Source organism: Passer domesticus, chromosome 6 (assembly GCF_036417665.1).
Source record: "Passer domesticus isolate bPasDom1 chromosome 6, bPasDom1.hap1, whole genome shotgun sequence".
Classification (NCBI taxonomy): Eukaryota; Metazoa; Chordata; class Aves; order Passeriformes; family Passeridae; genus Passer; species Passer domesticus.
Genome location: NC_087479.1, coordinates 21,837,109 through 21,851,513, shown reverse-complemented (window position 1 = coordinate 21,851,513; position 14,405 = coordinate 21,837,109). Strand labels below are relative to the sequence as shown.

The window sequence follows — 14,405 nt, the reverse complement described above, 5'->3', positions numbered from 1 at the left end:
TTCTTCATTCCTATTCTCTCTGTGGATGGATTTTGCCTACCATTCCTCATACAAGTTGTGTACACAAATGCCCTGCTCCATGCCTCCTTTTTAACTCTGTGCTCAAGCCCTGGTACAGCTTCACTTCCTGACTAAATCCTTGTAACCAACCTCTTCCAAACATACCCTGATCACTCTCTGTAGTCTGTGTGATACACATTCCCCCTCCCCCCTGCTTATTTTATATACTTCTTGAAGGCCTCAGGTTCTCAAAGCTGAATCAGAAGCATTTAAGATGAGCCACAGGTGATGTGTGTTTCTCAAGGTGGCACAGATGATGTGTGTCCCATATATCCTCAGGCTCTGGCAGCTGGTTATTTCTCACAGGAGTGCTGCTGTTGTGCAGGCTTACTGCTGACAGGGCCCTTGGGCCATTTCTGCAGTGCTCTCTGAGCCTCCCCCTGCCTGGCTGTGACTAACATGGAGCTTGTTTGTTATGGCTCCTTGATCCTTTCTTACACAGGTTTCAGCCCGTGCGTGGCAGGAATGTGTTTATATCTGGAGTCAAAATGATCTTGGAAGTTCATTTGCTTCTGGGTGTTTTCTTAAATCTAACCTTCTTGCTTATGTGGCAACTGGCCCCATCTCTGTGGCATTTTGAGTGAGGTGCTATCTTGGTACAGGTAAGAAATTTTTTACATTGAGAACTACCAGTCATGGCAACAACTTCCTCAGGGATGTGGTAAGAGACCTTATTAATGGAGATTTTCAAGACTTCTTTCCCATGAAAAGTTAAACCAGGCCATCTTTTGAGGTCCCTTCCAACCAGAGCTGTTCTGTGATTTGGTGATTCTTTACAAATGTTCTGTCTTTGCTCCAGGCTGCTGGCAGCTGTAGGGGTGATATGTCATCTGGGAATATGTCTTCGGGAATTCAGCCAAGGGGTTCTGTGTGTTGAGGACCTCCACATATCTTACTACATGTGTGGCTCAAGAGAAACTGGAACTTTGAGGGGATGGGGGACAATTGGCTTGTTTTCACCTGTCATTTGTGAGCATTAGCACTTGATGTCTGGATTCAGACCTCAAAATGAGGTCAATGTTGATGATAAGGTCAATGCTGCAGGCATGCCTGACAGAAAGTTACTGACATTCTCTGTTGTGATGAGAAAGGAGATAGAAGGGATGGCTTGACTGAAAAGATTGGGAACTGTGCTTTAGCTTTGTTGAATGTGAAGAGAGATATGACTGAGAAACAGGCTGAAATTGTAGTTTGGCTAGAAGCAGGCTGATGTAGAGTACAGAGCCAGAACTACAAGTCAGCAGAAAGGAAGTGGGAATTTTATGTGAGCTATTATCCAGATGCAGTGGTGGGGGTAGAGGTTGTGAGCAGAGCTTTGTGTAACATTTCCAGAAAGCTGGGAAAAGGATAAGCCAGCTGCTCAGATATACTAAGAGAGCAATTAAAAGAGCAGGAGGCTGAGGAGACTTTTCCCTTCCTTAGAGCTACTGGGGTATTCCTGCTATGTTAGCACTTTCAGCTGTATTGCTTGGGAGCTGAAGAGCTGCAAAGAACACAGAAAGCCTTGAAATTCTTACTATAAAGGGGCCACTACTGCTCTACCTCTGCCATGGAATAAGAATCCTTTTGGGCAGATAGGATGCAGCACAGTTGTCTTCTGCTGTGCTTCCACTGTGCACTGGTGTAGCAAATGAGACCCTCCTTTGTTAGCAAGGGGAGGAAAGAGAAACAATGCTTTCAATTAAAATACAAAAGATGGCTGGGCAGAGTGGCTTTATTGTGTGCTTTTGAAGGGCTGTGATTCCAGTCTGTCTGAACAACTGACCAGTGTGGCTCCATCCTCACAGACAGGAGAGATGCAGAGGAAGTAGTATTTCCCAAAAAGAGAGAAAAGAGTGGATTTAATGCTCAACTGTGCTACCACAAGATGATGTCTGGACTCTGCTTTCTTACAGTTTAGCTTGATATCTGCCTTACATCAGAAGTATATTGTGTAGTTTCTCTGCTTTCAGAGTGCTTTGTGAAACCAGCACCTGGACAAAGAACAGCCTAATGAAACTAAACATGGGAGGGTCTGTGGTGAAATGCTATTGGAAAACCTGTAGAACTCCCAGCTGTTGAAAGCATCTCTGGGTGCTGAGCTAATCTGTTAATCTTCCTGTGTCTCTGGAAGGTAGTAAGACATCCAGTAGCTTAATTGGTGAAAAACATTTATCTCCTCATGCCAGTGAGGACAATGTTCCTGAGCCAGTTATGTTCCAGTCTGGCCATCACAACCCTTGCTTTTGCTAGGCTGAATGTTGTTTATTTGTGGGAGCCATGGATAAGTGGCTCACCTTTTAGAGAGATGGGAGATGAAGTCCACCTCACACACAGGGTCTCAGAAGACATACATCTGCTCTGTCTGCTCATTGCTCTTACTGCCTGTTGTAGCTGTCACCACTGAGATCCAGGTTTCGATCTGGGATGAGTGATAGTCTCAGACAGTTCTGCCTTGTCTTAAGGATCTGACTTACTCAGGAAAATAAATGATGCTACCATGAGTGTGTCTGAGCACCGGCTGTTATGCAGGAGTCATCAGGGATGGAATAAAAGGTGCTTCTCCTCAAGGTGTAACTCTGTAATAATTAAAGGTACTGTAGCAAATCAAGTAGACTGATACTATTGCTGCACAGCTCAATGGATGGATGTGATGAGTACAAGAGTGGCTCCGTGTAGGCTTTTCTGCTGCTTGTCTAGTCAAAAGAGACTACAGAAAAAGGATCATATGTGAGCAGAACAGGAAGTAGTCAGGATCATAGGTATCAGACAATGAATGAGTGAGTGAACGTTGGTCTCTGGCTGAGGGGGATCACGGACTCTTCCTTTAGCAGAGTTCATTTTCTGTAACACTAATGCCTTTGTAACAGAAATGCTGTTGGTAGGTTCCCAGAGAAGATGCTCAGGGTTTTAGCAGGTAGTGCTGGCTGCAGAGGTCCAAAGTGGTACAGGGTAGAAATAACAGGAAAAAGTGAACTTCACACCCTACCTGAGTCACAGCCCTTTTTCTGGAAGACATACTGATGGTTGATGAACAGCCCTGATTTTGTGCTATTGTTGTGAAACGTTAGCAGTGATTAACAAAGTTAGCAGTGATTGGCATGCCAGGAACAAATGTGTACCACTGGCCTGTGAAGTGACATGTTTGTGGCTGTGTGTAATAACTGCTGTATATGTATCATACAGATAGGTTTTTAAAAACAAAGCTAAAATTTTGGTCCTTATAAATTAGACAAGGGCAGATTTCTAGCTGTGTTGACAGCCCTAATTCTGCTGATTGAAGCATGAGTGCTGTTACATGGTGTGGCCCAGCATCACATGGGATATCAAGGAGAAACAATGTTAGACCTCAGCTTTTCCAAATTCTAGGCAGGTGCCTTATTGCGTATCTCTGCCTGAAAAGAACCACCTCACTTTTCCATCCTGTGCACTGAAAGATGCAGGGGTTTTCTGTAATAAGCCATAGGTGATTGTTTCAGTGCATGAGAACACACACATACCTTTACCTGCATTCATTTGGATGCAGCATGTACTCTCTGTATATGTGCACGTATGTGTAAATGCAATATGAACACCAGCGAATCCATTGAAAACAAAACCACTGTTCTGTCTATATCTACAATATTATTAAAAATACTGAATTAATAAATACATGTTCTTGACAGATGAATTTAGGAACCATCAATTAAGCTTGGCATTCATTAGGTGGGGAGAAGTCCAATCAGATTTCACTGACTCAACAAAGCCGCCTATAAATTGTGGGCTTTTTGTTCTGATGTTTGATGAATTATTCTTCATAATCCACTGTCTACTGCAATAAATCTAATCTTTCAGTTTTTGCTGTCTTAATAATTCTCAGAGCAGCACTGACATTTTGTTTTTGTAGAGGGGCTGGGACAATGGAAAAAAACTCTTACTGTCTGGGAAGTATATTGCTCTACAACAAAGTAACATTTTTCTCACACTTAGAGCTCTGGTCTTGCAGACTTGCAGGGATCACTGAGTCCTTGGGTCTTGTTGAAAAGATGACCAGTCTAGGATGAGGTTCACATTCCTTAAAGCAGGAATGGCATTCAATTTGATAGCAATATTGTGCTAGTGTTGATAAAGTGAATTCCGAAAGTCCTGATGCCTTCTGCTGTTAGTGATCCTGCATCTCACTGCTCCCTAAATTTGTCTTGAACAAACTGCTGACACATGGCCAACATTCATCACAGTGGCAGAGCAGAGCCACCACATCTCATGTAGAACAATGTTATATAGTGTTGGGCTGGGGAAGGGCTCCATGACTTAGGCTCCTGCTCCAGAGTACCATGCTAGCAGCCTTTCTGGAGAGGGAAGAGAACATACCTCTCTGTGAAGTGGGCAAGTTGAAACCAGGCAGTAATACTCCATCATTTGCTGCAAAACATGGATATAAAAAGGTTGGGATTAAGAGGCAATATATTTCAAAAGAAATTAGCTAGCAAGACATGTACATTTAACTTTTATGGTTTGGAGATTAAGATATCAGGCTGGAACTTGGGATATTTGGGTTAAATCCCAGCTCTGTCAGAGACTTCTCAGAACATGCTAGGCGGGTCATGTAAGGTAATACTTTCAGAAAGGACTTGGGATTTGGGAGCTTAAATCCAATTGATTTCCAGTATCTTCCTAAGTGTTTAAGGAAGGGATTTGCAAAAAATACTGAGGCATCCTGGTGCCCAGCATTGAGGCATCAGGTGGTATGTGCTACAGACCTTGGGAAGAGCAGCTGTGCTTTGGGAAAGCACTTCAGCATGTGAGGAAGCCTGTAGCTGACACCTGGGAATTCCTGGAAAGCATGAGTTTGTGCAGGGCCCATGGTGGCTGTGCATCTCATACCATGGCACTCTGGACTTAATGTGGTCTCTAGGTGCAACCTCAGCACAAATACATACTAGTAAGTGTCGAAGTAGATAGATCCTGTTAGAGCTTTTATATCAGTTCCTTGAGGTGTGAATACTAATACTAATAAAAAATTTTGCATATTTAAAATTAAATGAGCTTCATTCTTCAGAATTAAACAGTCAGGGCTGTGTTTCCAGCAAGTGAAGTACAGCACACATTCATTTGCTGGTGGAGCATGTGCTTGATGGGGGATCTGGCTTGCAGAAGGAGCGAGGGAAACCACTGAGGGACACCGCTCACCTGTATGGCTGTAAACCTGCAGCTGGCTGTCCTGTTCCTTTGAAAGAGCAGCCCTAAAGTTCCTATTAAATCTTTATTAAACCTGTTGGGCAATTATGCCTGTTTCAGCTCCTGCCAGGATTGCAGATGGTAACAGTGAGTTTGATGAGGCCATTTGAGACCAGATGGAAAAAACTTGAGTGTTCCTGAAGTCAGGTGGGCTCCAAAACTGTCCCAGACCTTTGCTTGCTAATCATCCATTCTGGAAATGACAGTTTTTTAACAATAAAGGGTGCTTGTGAGCAGGAAGAGCCTGCAGCCTGTTCCAAGAACTCCCTGCTTGCATGAAATGGGTGCAAGCCACCTTCCCTTGGAAAGGCCCCACTCCCAGGCAGGCAGTGGGGAACCAGGCTCACCTCTTCTCTGCTTCCATGTCACACTGCCTCTCGCTCGATTTTGCGTGTCTGGGACGCACAGCCTGCAGCAGAGGCATTAGCTGCCTCCAGCGAGCTGAGAAAAGACAATTCCATAATGAACGAGGGTAATTTGCTAAGTGGGGGGTCCTGGAGCCCAGCCATAATTGTGCTTCTGTTTTATCTCATCCTCACACCTGCTCATGTAATGGCTCGGCTGTGATCTGCTCCCTCCCCCTGTGCATGCTCTGCCCTTCTGCTCCTGGGGTATCCATCAATTCTCTGGCCCTATTGCGGTCCCTTGCCTTGCTGTCCTTGTCTGCAGCCTGTGAATATGCACAAAATTGCCCTGGAATTATGGGAGCTGGCTTTATCCGACATGACTGCTAACCTGACTTCCATGTCCTAAGCAGCAAGTTTTTAAATGAAACTCTTCTATCCAAAATAACTCCTAGACACAGCTTTCTTCAACTATGTTTCTTTAGAAAACTTAGTCACAAGATAATGAGGTATATATTATTCCTGCCAGAGGGAACATGTGCAGCCTTTTTTTTTCCCCCTGCATGCATTCAGTTCTCATGAAAATGGCTTGATTGACAGTGTAGGCAATTAAGAGGTTTTGAAATCCAGAGCAGATGGAATTTTATCCAATTTATATATGATCTTACTATAAATGTACCTTACTGGATTTAAGTCAGTGAACTCCCAATTCTGTGTTTTAACCTTTGGGGGATGTTACCCAGCCTTATGACAGGGTAGTAACCACTTTGTGAAGGGTACATCCCTCTGATAAAAGAATATAGGGTAGTGAGAGAGTTGAAGAAGATCCCAGCTCGACCTCATGTGGCAGGTTCTCTGTTTGCATTTTTTTCTTCCTTAATGGGATCTTACAGCCCAGCAGGCTCTTGGCCACCTTAAATCTTTACCCTTAACAGATCTTCTCTTCAGGCAATACATAAACTTCACATAAAGGTAAAAGTTCCTGTGTCTTGAACACATTTTCTCTTGAGACACAAGTGTCAATAGGTTTGAATTATGGACCTGCTGTAATTAAAAACCACATAACTAGTTGTTTTTAAATGCAGTTGTTTTACTTAATTGATTTTGCCGCCAGGACCAAGGAGAATTAATTAAATAAATAAAATGCACCTTCCTAGTGAATTACTGGAGGCAGCTGAGTCTGTGTTGGTACCTAATTACTGCAAATGCTCCAGTTTGTTGCTAGCAATAGTTTTCTGTGGAAGGGGCTGGGAGAGAAAGGGTAGGGTGGTGTGGGAGGGGGCTCATTCCTTGGCAGCTGCAGGAGGGAACAGGCTGCTCTTTGTAGTATTTTTCTTCCTTTTCAGCAAAAAGAGTATTCGTTTAAGGCTTTGCATGAAGACTTTGCTTAGAAGGTCTTTATTCATATTTAATTGCTAGGTTGCTGCAGCTCCCATCTTTAATTACCTTTTAAAAAGCAGGTTATAAAAATGCACTGACATTCTTTCTTTTTTGTTACTGCATAAATTACAGGCTTCTCAACTGCTCACTTGAAATCAGTTGAGCCTGCAAGAAGGGTAGGACAGATTCCCTTTGCTGACTTCTGGAAACCTCAGAGCTTTTCATTCACCTTGCCCTACAGAGCAGGACAAAAATCCTCTGCTAGAATTACATGAACTATGTCTGAAGCCACATATCTGTGTTGGCCCTTCCTGTGAGCTCACTGACTGTGTGGAGTGGCCTGGCTCATCAGCTAGCTAAAATCACACTACCATAGTTGTAGTGTTTGGAGAGCCTGTGCTGCCTGCTGCTGCCAAGAGGGTCTCTAGCAGGGTGCTGTGTTATGCCCTCACCCATGTCTACCTTGGATTTTGCTTCCTGGACCTGCTTCTGGCAAATCTACTTCATCTGCAACTTTCTGTCTAGTCCAGTCCTGAATTTCTCAAGCAGAGCTTCTAATAATTTCCTCTCCTGCTTGCCAAGTACTTTGCTGTCCCTGATTCGTGCTTTTTCTGAGCTGAGAGCACTGGTTACTTTTATGGAAGGTGTGGCAAAGTCCATTACATTAAACACGTTTTCAGGCCAAGTTATCATGGTTGAAACAGCAATTTTTGTCCCCTTGCCCTGAATGCAGCCCTTAACCACTGCTCCCCAGTCATGTGCTAGTTTTCACCAAGTAAGCTTGCTGCTGCTGCAATGCACAGGAATACAAACTGGCAGGTTTCAGGGGTGATGGTAGGTGGTATTAAATATCTGCAAAAGAAATACATGCAAAGGAGCAGCTGTTGACTTCTGCACCCGGGATGCTCACCATAATCACTTGAAGCCATCTTCACCACAGCCTGAAGAAGTCTCTCACACACTGCTTGGCCACTACAAGTCCAAGATGAAATGTGCTGCTGGGACTCTGTCACAGGTTTCCATAAGCAGAGTATCTCCAGGGCACTTTTGTGTTTGGCAGGCTTCACTCAGAGGCCAAAACAATGACAAGGCTAAGAGGGGGGACAGAAGAAGTATGAAAGGGCTGAGTCTGCCTAGCTTTGGCAGATGAACTCTCTGGCCTGTGGGCAGGGCTTTCCTGACCATGGCCTCTGTTATCCCAAGCTGATGCCTCTTTCTCTTCTCTTGGCAGATAAAAGAGCTGTTTATGAGTTTTGAGGACACTCCCTTGGGAGCAGCATCACTAGCCCAGGTACACAAAGCAGTGCTACAGGATGGGAGAACGGTGGCAGTGAAAATCCAGCACCCCAAGGTCCAAGCTCAGAGCTCCAAGGATATTTTGCTCATGGAGGTAAAATTACATGTTGACTTCAAACGTAGAGAATAATTGCCATTGAAGTGTATGGGGACCACGTTTATCTATGGTGTAAGCAGGTATAACAACACCAACCTGTGGCTTTGAAACCTCCACAGAGATCAGTGCTGTCTTACAGGATTAATAAAAAAAATTGGTGAGGATTGGAGTGCTGGTGATTGTATGGACAGAGAGACTGAACAACAGGGTAAGAAGAAAGGAGGGCAGAAGGAGAAGACAGGTAAAGATGAATGACATTATAGGAAGTCCATATAAGACTTAAGAAATAGAGGGTGAGTCCTGAAGTCTCTTTTCAGCCTGTGTGCCCATTAACTGGTCTCAGGGACCATTAGCTGATCTCTTGTAGTCAGGCCTGTGTGGTCAAGGAAAATCATTGTTCATGATTAGCATGTTTTTCATTAAATTCTGGTGTGGATTCAACAGTGGTTGAGGTTGCTATGATTCAGTTTTGTTTCTTGATCAGCTGCTTAATGCTGAACTGATTCATGGTAGAACCAAAAACAGAGAGGGTCACTTAACAGGGGCAAATACACAAATGAGGGATTCAGCTAGGAGCTAGGAATAAGTTTCAATGCCTAGCTCCTGTTCCTCTCCTGAATGGTAGATACCACTCTTATTTCCCAGTGCAGTGCTGTAGCTTTTCACAAACTTCTAAGTCTAGCAAGGAGGAACTGGAAATAAACTGCAGCACTGTACTGCATTGCAACTGACAAAGATGCCAGTGATATAGTATAGAACACCAAATGGACAGGGCTGTGGTGGAGGAGATGGGAAGGATTAGGTCTGTAAGTGGTAACACTAAAGCTTTTTGCTCTCCTAATAATATATATATATATATGTCTGTACATACAGTAAGTGCACATTAATTGGCAGACAGGTAGGTCCATGGTACTAGAGAGGGGAAGCTTAAGCTGAGGAGTTCTGATGAGTGTTTGGAGGGTATTGCTGGTGCAGTAACACATTTCTCCATCACAGAAGATCATAAATCGAAGATTCTGCCAGCAACTTCTCAGAGCACCGTGTAACTAAAGCTTCTTTAGGCAGTTAAAATACCCTGCTTTGAGCAATTCTGGCTAGTCTGCATAGAAGCACAGCTGGTTCCAGCTGGGGCACATAAGTTTGCAGTTGAGTATTTAATTTGAACTCATAGAGATCTCCCAGTGAGATAGGATCAGTCTGTTTCAGTGCTGGTTCAAGAACACAGAACTGTTGGAACTGGCTTTGGGTCCAGCTGTAAATTTGAGTTTGATTCAGATCTTCTCCAAGACTCAATGCAATGGTCTGCCCAATTAATTTGCTTCTGTGAGTCATTATGTGCACAGCACTTCTCAGAGGGCTTATGACATCCTTCTCTCCCTCCCAAAACAAGATGGCAGACAAAGAGCAGTCATGGATTAAGAATGGGCAGGTGATGAAAGAGTATGGGATCAGGTCAATAAGAGGATTCTGTATGAATGACCCAAAACCTGCGTTTACCTTGGGTCATTTGCTCTTCTAATAGTGGATATCACAGGAAAATACCTCCTCACACCATGTTGCTGTGATTGCTGATTATAATGGTAAGAGACATTTAAACAAATTATTTTAGAATGATTCCTGTCTTTTCTGGCTTTAAACATTTCCCTCTGGGAAATTTGAAAATAAACCAGTGTATTTTCTTTTGGTAGTTTAGTACTGTCCTTCTTGTACAGACAGTCTGGTTTACCATTCTCGTGTTGTATATGCACATGTATGGAAAAGTAGCTCAGAAGGTGACACGTGCAGTTTTGTTTTTGAAAGGTATCTCTTGTGGAGTCTTGGCTTACATGCATCGTGTCTTTGTGTGGGACTGTTTTTGTAGACTGCATAGAAAGCCAGATCACATGCGTTAATGTTCTGGTCCTTTAAGAATCAGACAGACATTGCAGCTAGGTAAAGAGGTTGATTTAAATATTGATGGAGATGGTCTTATCTAGAGATTGATGGGAAAGAATCTGAACAAGAAAATGTAGCTGGAAAATTCCTAAATTCACTTGAGGTTTCATAGCATCAATGCTGACTCTTTAAAAATCAGTACAGTATCTGATAAACCCAGAGAGAGATACTTCACTGCTCTCTATATATCAATAATTATTTCAAGACAATATGTTAGACAGGTGTCAGAAAAGCGGTAGGCAAAATACTTGTTAGGATGTCCCTGCTGATAGTAAAGTTGGTAAATTGATTGAAAAGAGCACTTGAAGAAAGTGAAAAAATGCCTGAATTTTCTCACATCAGGCACCAATGAAATAATCTTGGAGAATCTATGAAGTTTGTGTTCATGTTCATGAAGATCACTGGTTACATTTCATTTGGGTGACATAAATTTGAAAGGATTTATGTCTCTAGATATAACCGTAAAAAATACAATTCAATAGTGTCTAGAACCTGGTGATTACATTTTTAAAGGAACATTGAGTTTGCAACTGACATTTAGATAAGAGAAGTTGAGACGGGGTGGAGAACAAATGTTGTCACACAACTGAACAGGAGCAGTGATGGCTCATAAATTTATTTTTGTCATACATTTCAATGATAGCAGCTTTCTGTGTGTACTTTAAATGTTCCTTCTGCAGCACAGGAGTTCCCACCCCAGTGGTGGAGATTGAGAAGGAGAAACTGTGCAATAACACACATTTAAAAGCCTGTTTCTGTTTCCAGATGGATGTGCAGAACAGGTGAAATAAAGACAACAAAGTGCATTCTATTTTTATGGTTTTTTTACTTGTTTTATGACTCTGTTGCAGCCAAAAAAAAATTTTCCTTAAGGTGTGGTCCAAATTGTCAGTTTGTGTGAATTTGCAGCTCTGGTGGAGAAACTGTCCCTTTGTATGAACAGAAAGCATACTTGGCTGCTCTGCAGCTTTGATTATGCCATCCAATGGTGTAATGTTGATTCACTCACCCCTTAAATGTTGCTTCAATCAAATGTTTCAAGGAACTTTTTGGCTGGGATTTTCAAGGTGCTGTCTTGCTGAATATCTAATCTCTTTAAGAAGAAGGGCACTCCATGTGGTGAATGTAGGATACTTGGGAAATACCTCCTCAGCCTTGTAAGAATGGCTTTGCCTGATGCTGAAGAGCAACGTGCCCTCTGAGCTCCACCAGAAGTGTTATTTAAAGATCTGTAGCCTACTTTCTGTATCCAAACTCCACTGTCTTCTTTGAACTGCCCAGAGGATTTTCTGTGCTCAGCAGGGGAAGAAGAAACAGAGGTGACAAGCCTTACTTTAGATCTTCCTTGTCTACATTATCTGAGAGCTGTTCAAATGAAGCCAGAGGATGACTTGTAGAATTATAGGACTCAGAGGATAGTTGCTCCAGGACAACACCCTTGGTGAGATCTGGCCTTGTGGTCTCTTCTCCAGAGCTTTGTTCTCTTACTTCTAGGCAGCAAATGATGTGTGTGCCATTATTTAACTCCTAGATGTGCCTTTCTCTGTGGTAGTGTTGGTCAGAATTTGGGTTACATGACCAAGGCATGACACTGTGTTGTGATACTGCAGGAACCCTAAAAGCACTTGTTTTTCTTATCTGTAAGTTACATGGAATGATCCTATCAAAACAGCACTGTATGTAGCTGTGTGGCTTTGGAGCCAGGATGCAACTGATTGTCTGTTTCCTTGTTCTCAGGTTCTCCTCTTAGTTGTGAAGCAGATTTTTCCAGATTTTGAGTTCATGTGGCTGGTGGAAGAAGCAAAGAAGAATCTGCCCTTGGAGCTGGATTTCCTCAATGAAGGCAGAAATGCTGAGAAGGTTGCTCATATGCTCAAAAACTTTGACTTCCTGAAGGTGAGGAAACACATATTTCTCTCTATGTATGTGCATTTATAGTCTCCCTTTCCGTGTCTTATGCCCCTCATTCACCAAGTGGAGGAACCGTAAGGAGGGAAAATGGAGTTCAGCTCTTCTGTGTTGTTCATCCTAGACTGCTCTGCTAATACAGACCAGAAAATGCTCTGAGACATGCTTTCTCCTTGTTTGTTTCCTACTGAATGCACTCTGTTGGATCAGGAGTGGTGGCTTGGGACCAGCAGTCTCTGGAGCCTGCTGCTCGTTTTCCCGAGTTTTCTTTCTGAATTTCATTTTAATTTTTGTTTTGGACTTGTTCAAAGACTGTGAATTTGCCATTCTTTACTGAGCCATCTGGTGGTACCTTTCCTTGGGCTCTATCTCAACTAGGGCAAGAAATGGACATAGAAAAGCTAGACTGAAACTGATGATGTCAAGTAGTATTGAGGAAATCTTGTATCTCAGGAAGAAGCATATTCACATGAGTCCTTCCTACTGCAAAAAAGCACTTTCTCACCCTAGAATTGGACATTTATCCTTTATACACATCTATGGCTAGTGCATTCATGTTACTTCATACAGCAGCCAAATTGCACTCATGTGTGGTCTTCCCACTGATACTTTTAGCCCACCTCCCCTGCCACATACTTATGTCACTGATAAATGTCTCAAGTACAACCAGACATGTACACATTTCAGTCTTGTAAAGACATAAGGCCACATCTTCAAAGTCCCACATTCAGAAATCTTTTGCTGACATACAAGGGACTCAAGCCTCCAGTGTGTGCTTTCTGGAAACACGCATAGTGCCATGGTTGCAGTCACTGATGTCACTCTGCCCATGGCACATACAAAAAAGCATCAAAAAACACATCCTGTGGACCTTTGTGGATACACACTTCTAAATGAGCTTGTCCCCTCCTGTTTATGCAGAAGTCTCAAGATGACAGAGGTCTGAAATAAGGTGAGTTTTAGTTAGGCTTTATAGGCTGATATATCCATTTTTCCTTGCTCCTTCCATGTAAGAGATGTAATTCCATGTTGCCTAATGCCAGCTTTGGAGAAGTCCTTTTGGAGCCTGGTGGCAGCAGTGGCCTTCCCATAGACACAGACAGCTAAAAGGCACCACATGGAAGGCCAGAGGCCAGTGGTTTTGGTGAGTGGGCGCTTATCAGAAGTGATGCACCTTAGAGAGTGTGTCCATTGCAGCTGTAAGTAGCATACTGTGAAGTAAATCCCCATGGAGATGGCCAATCACTTCCTTGCTGGGGTAAGGAGCTATCATTATATCAATATGTGTAACAATAACAAAAGACTTGAGATGGCTAAATAATGGATCCTCCCGTCTGACTTGCCAATTCAGAGATGTGTTCATCACCTAAAAGCAGCAGAAGAATTGGACTTCTGTATCATAAATTTTCCAAAACATGCTCGAAAGCTGAGAAGTAGATTTTGTGCTGTGAACCTGTTTGAGCTTTTAAAACCAGAGATAAATTATTTCCACACACAAGCATTAGAGCCAAACATCTGTGAGTAATTAAAAAAAACACTGAAGAATTTGGCTGTGATTGAGAGAGGCATCTCCGAGAGCATGAATAGTGCTTTACCAGCCCACTGACTTGCCCATGTAACTCCTGAGACAGGACTGAGTGTCATCAGAAGTGAGCTAAGGGATCCGTGAGCTCCATGGGATGGGAGCTGTTAGTTTTGGAGTTAGCAGGCTTTCTCACCATTCTGACTGCAAAGAATGGGCATGCAGATAAGCTGGGAAGGCTGTGAGTGTCTGAATCTTCCTTGCTCATAGTGGATCTATAGCATCAAAGTCTAAGCAAGGTTCACATGCAAAGTGTACCAAGAGTGTTGAATGATGGGACTGAGGGACACTGAAATTGCTCAGCAAAGGAGCCTTTGATCTAAAGGGGCACACACATGGTAAAGTAGAAGTGGTCTCTCTAGGACAGGAACAGGAGGGAAGCTGCTAGTTTGTAAGGGACTGGGATATTGTCAATAGTTAAAAGCAACAAATGCTGCATGTTTAGGAGCTATGATGAGCTGGCTGGTTATCCCCTGGTTTTGGTCAGTTGATGGACAACACCTCTTACCTCTTCCTGTCCTGCCCTGAGGTGCTGCTCCTGAGTCCATGGCTGAGTCAGGAGGGTGAGGAGAGGGGACTGCACAGCTGGCTTACTATTTGTATGATC

The 14,405-nt window shown here is 43.1% G+C and overlaps 1 protein-coding gene across 13 annotated transcripts in view; it reads left to right on the top strand.

Moving 5' to 3' along the window:
- ADCK1 (aarF domain containing kinase 1) overlaps nt 1–14,405 on the top strand; it is a 73,817-nt gene that overhangs the window by 42,812 nt on the left and 16,600 nt on the right. For 12 of the 13 annotated variants that reach the window (XM_064423733.1, XM_064423726.1, XM_064423725.1 and 9 more), the window contains 2 exons: nt 8,212–8,370; nt 12,046–12,204. In XM_064423733.1, coding sequence (XP_064279803.1) covers nt 8,212–8,370; nt 12,046–12,204 — 318 coding nt within the window. The remainder of the gene's footprint in view (nt 1–8,211; nt 8,371–12,045; nt 12,205–14,405) is intronic. The other variant, XM_064423728.1, reaches the window with a different exon arrangement.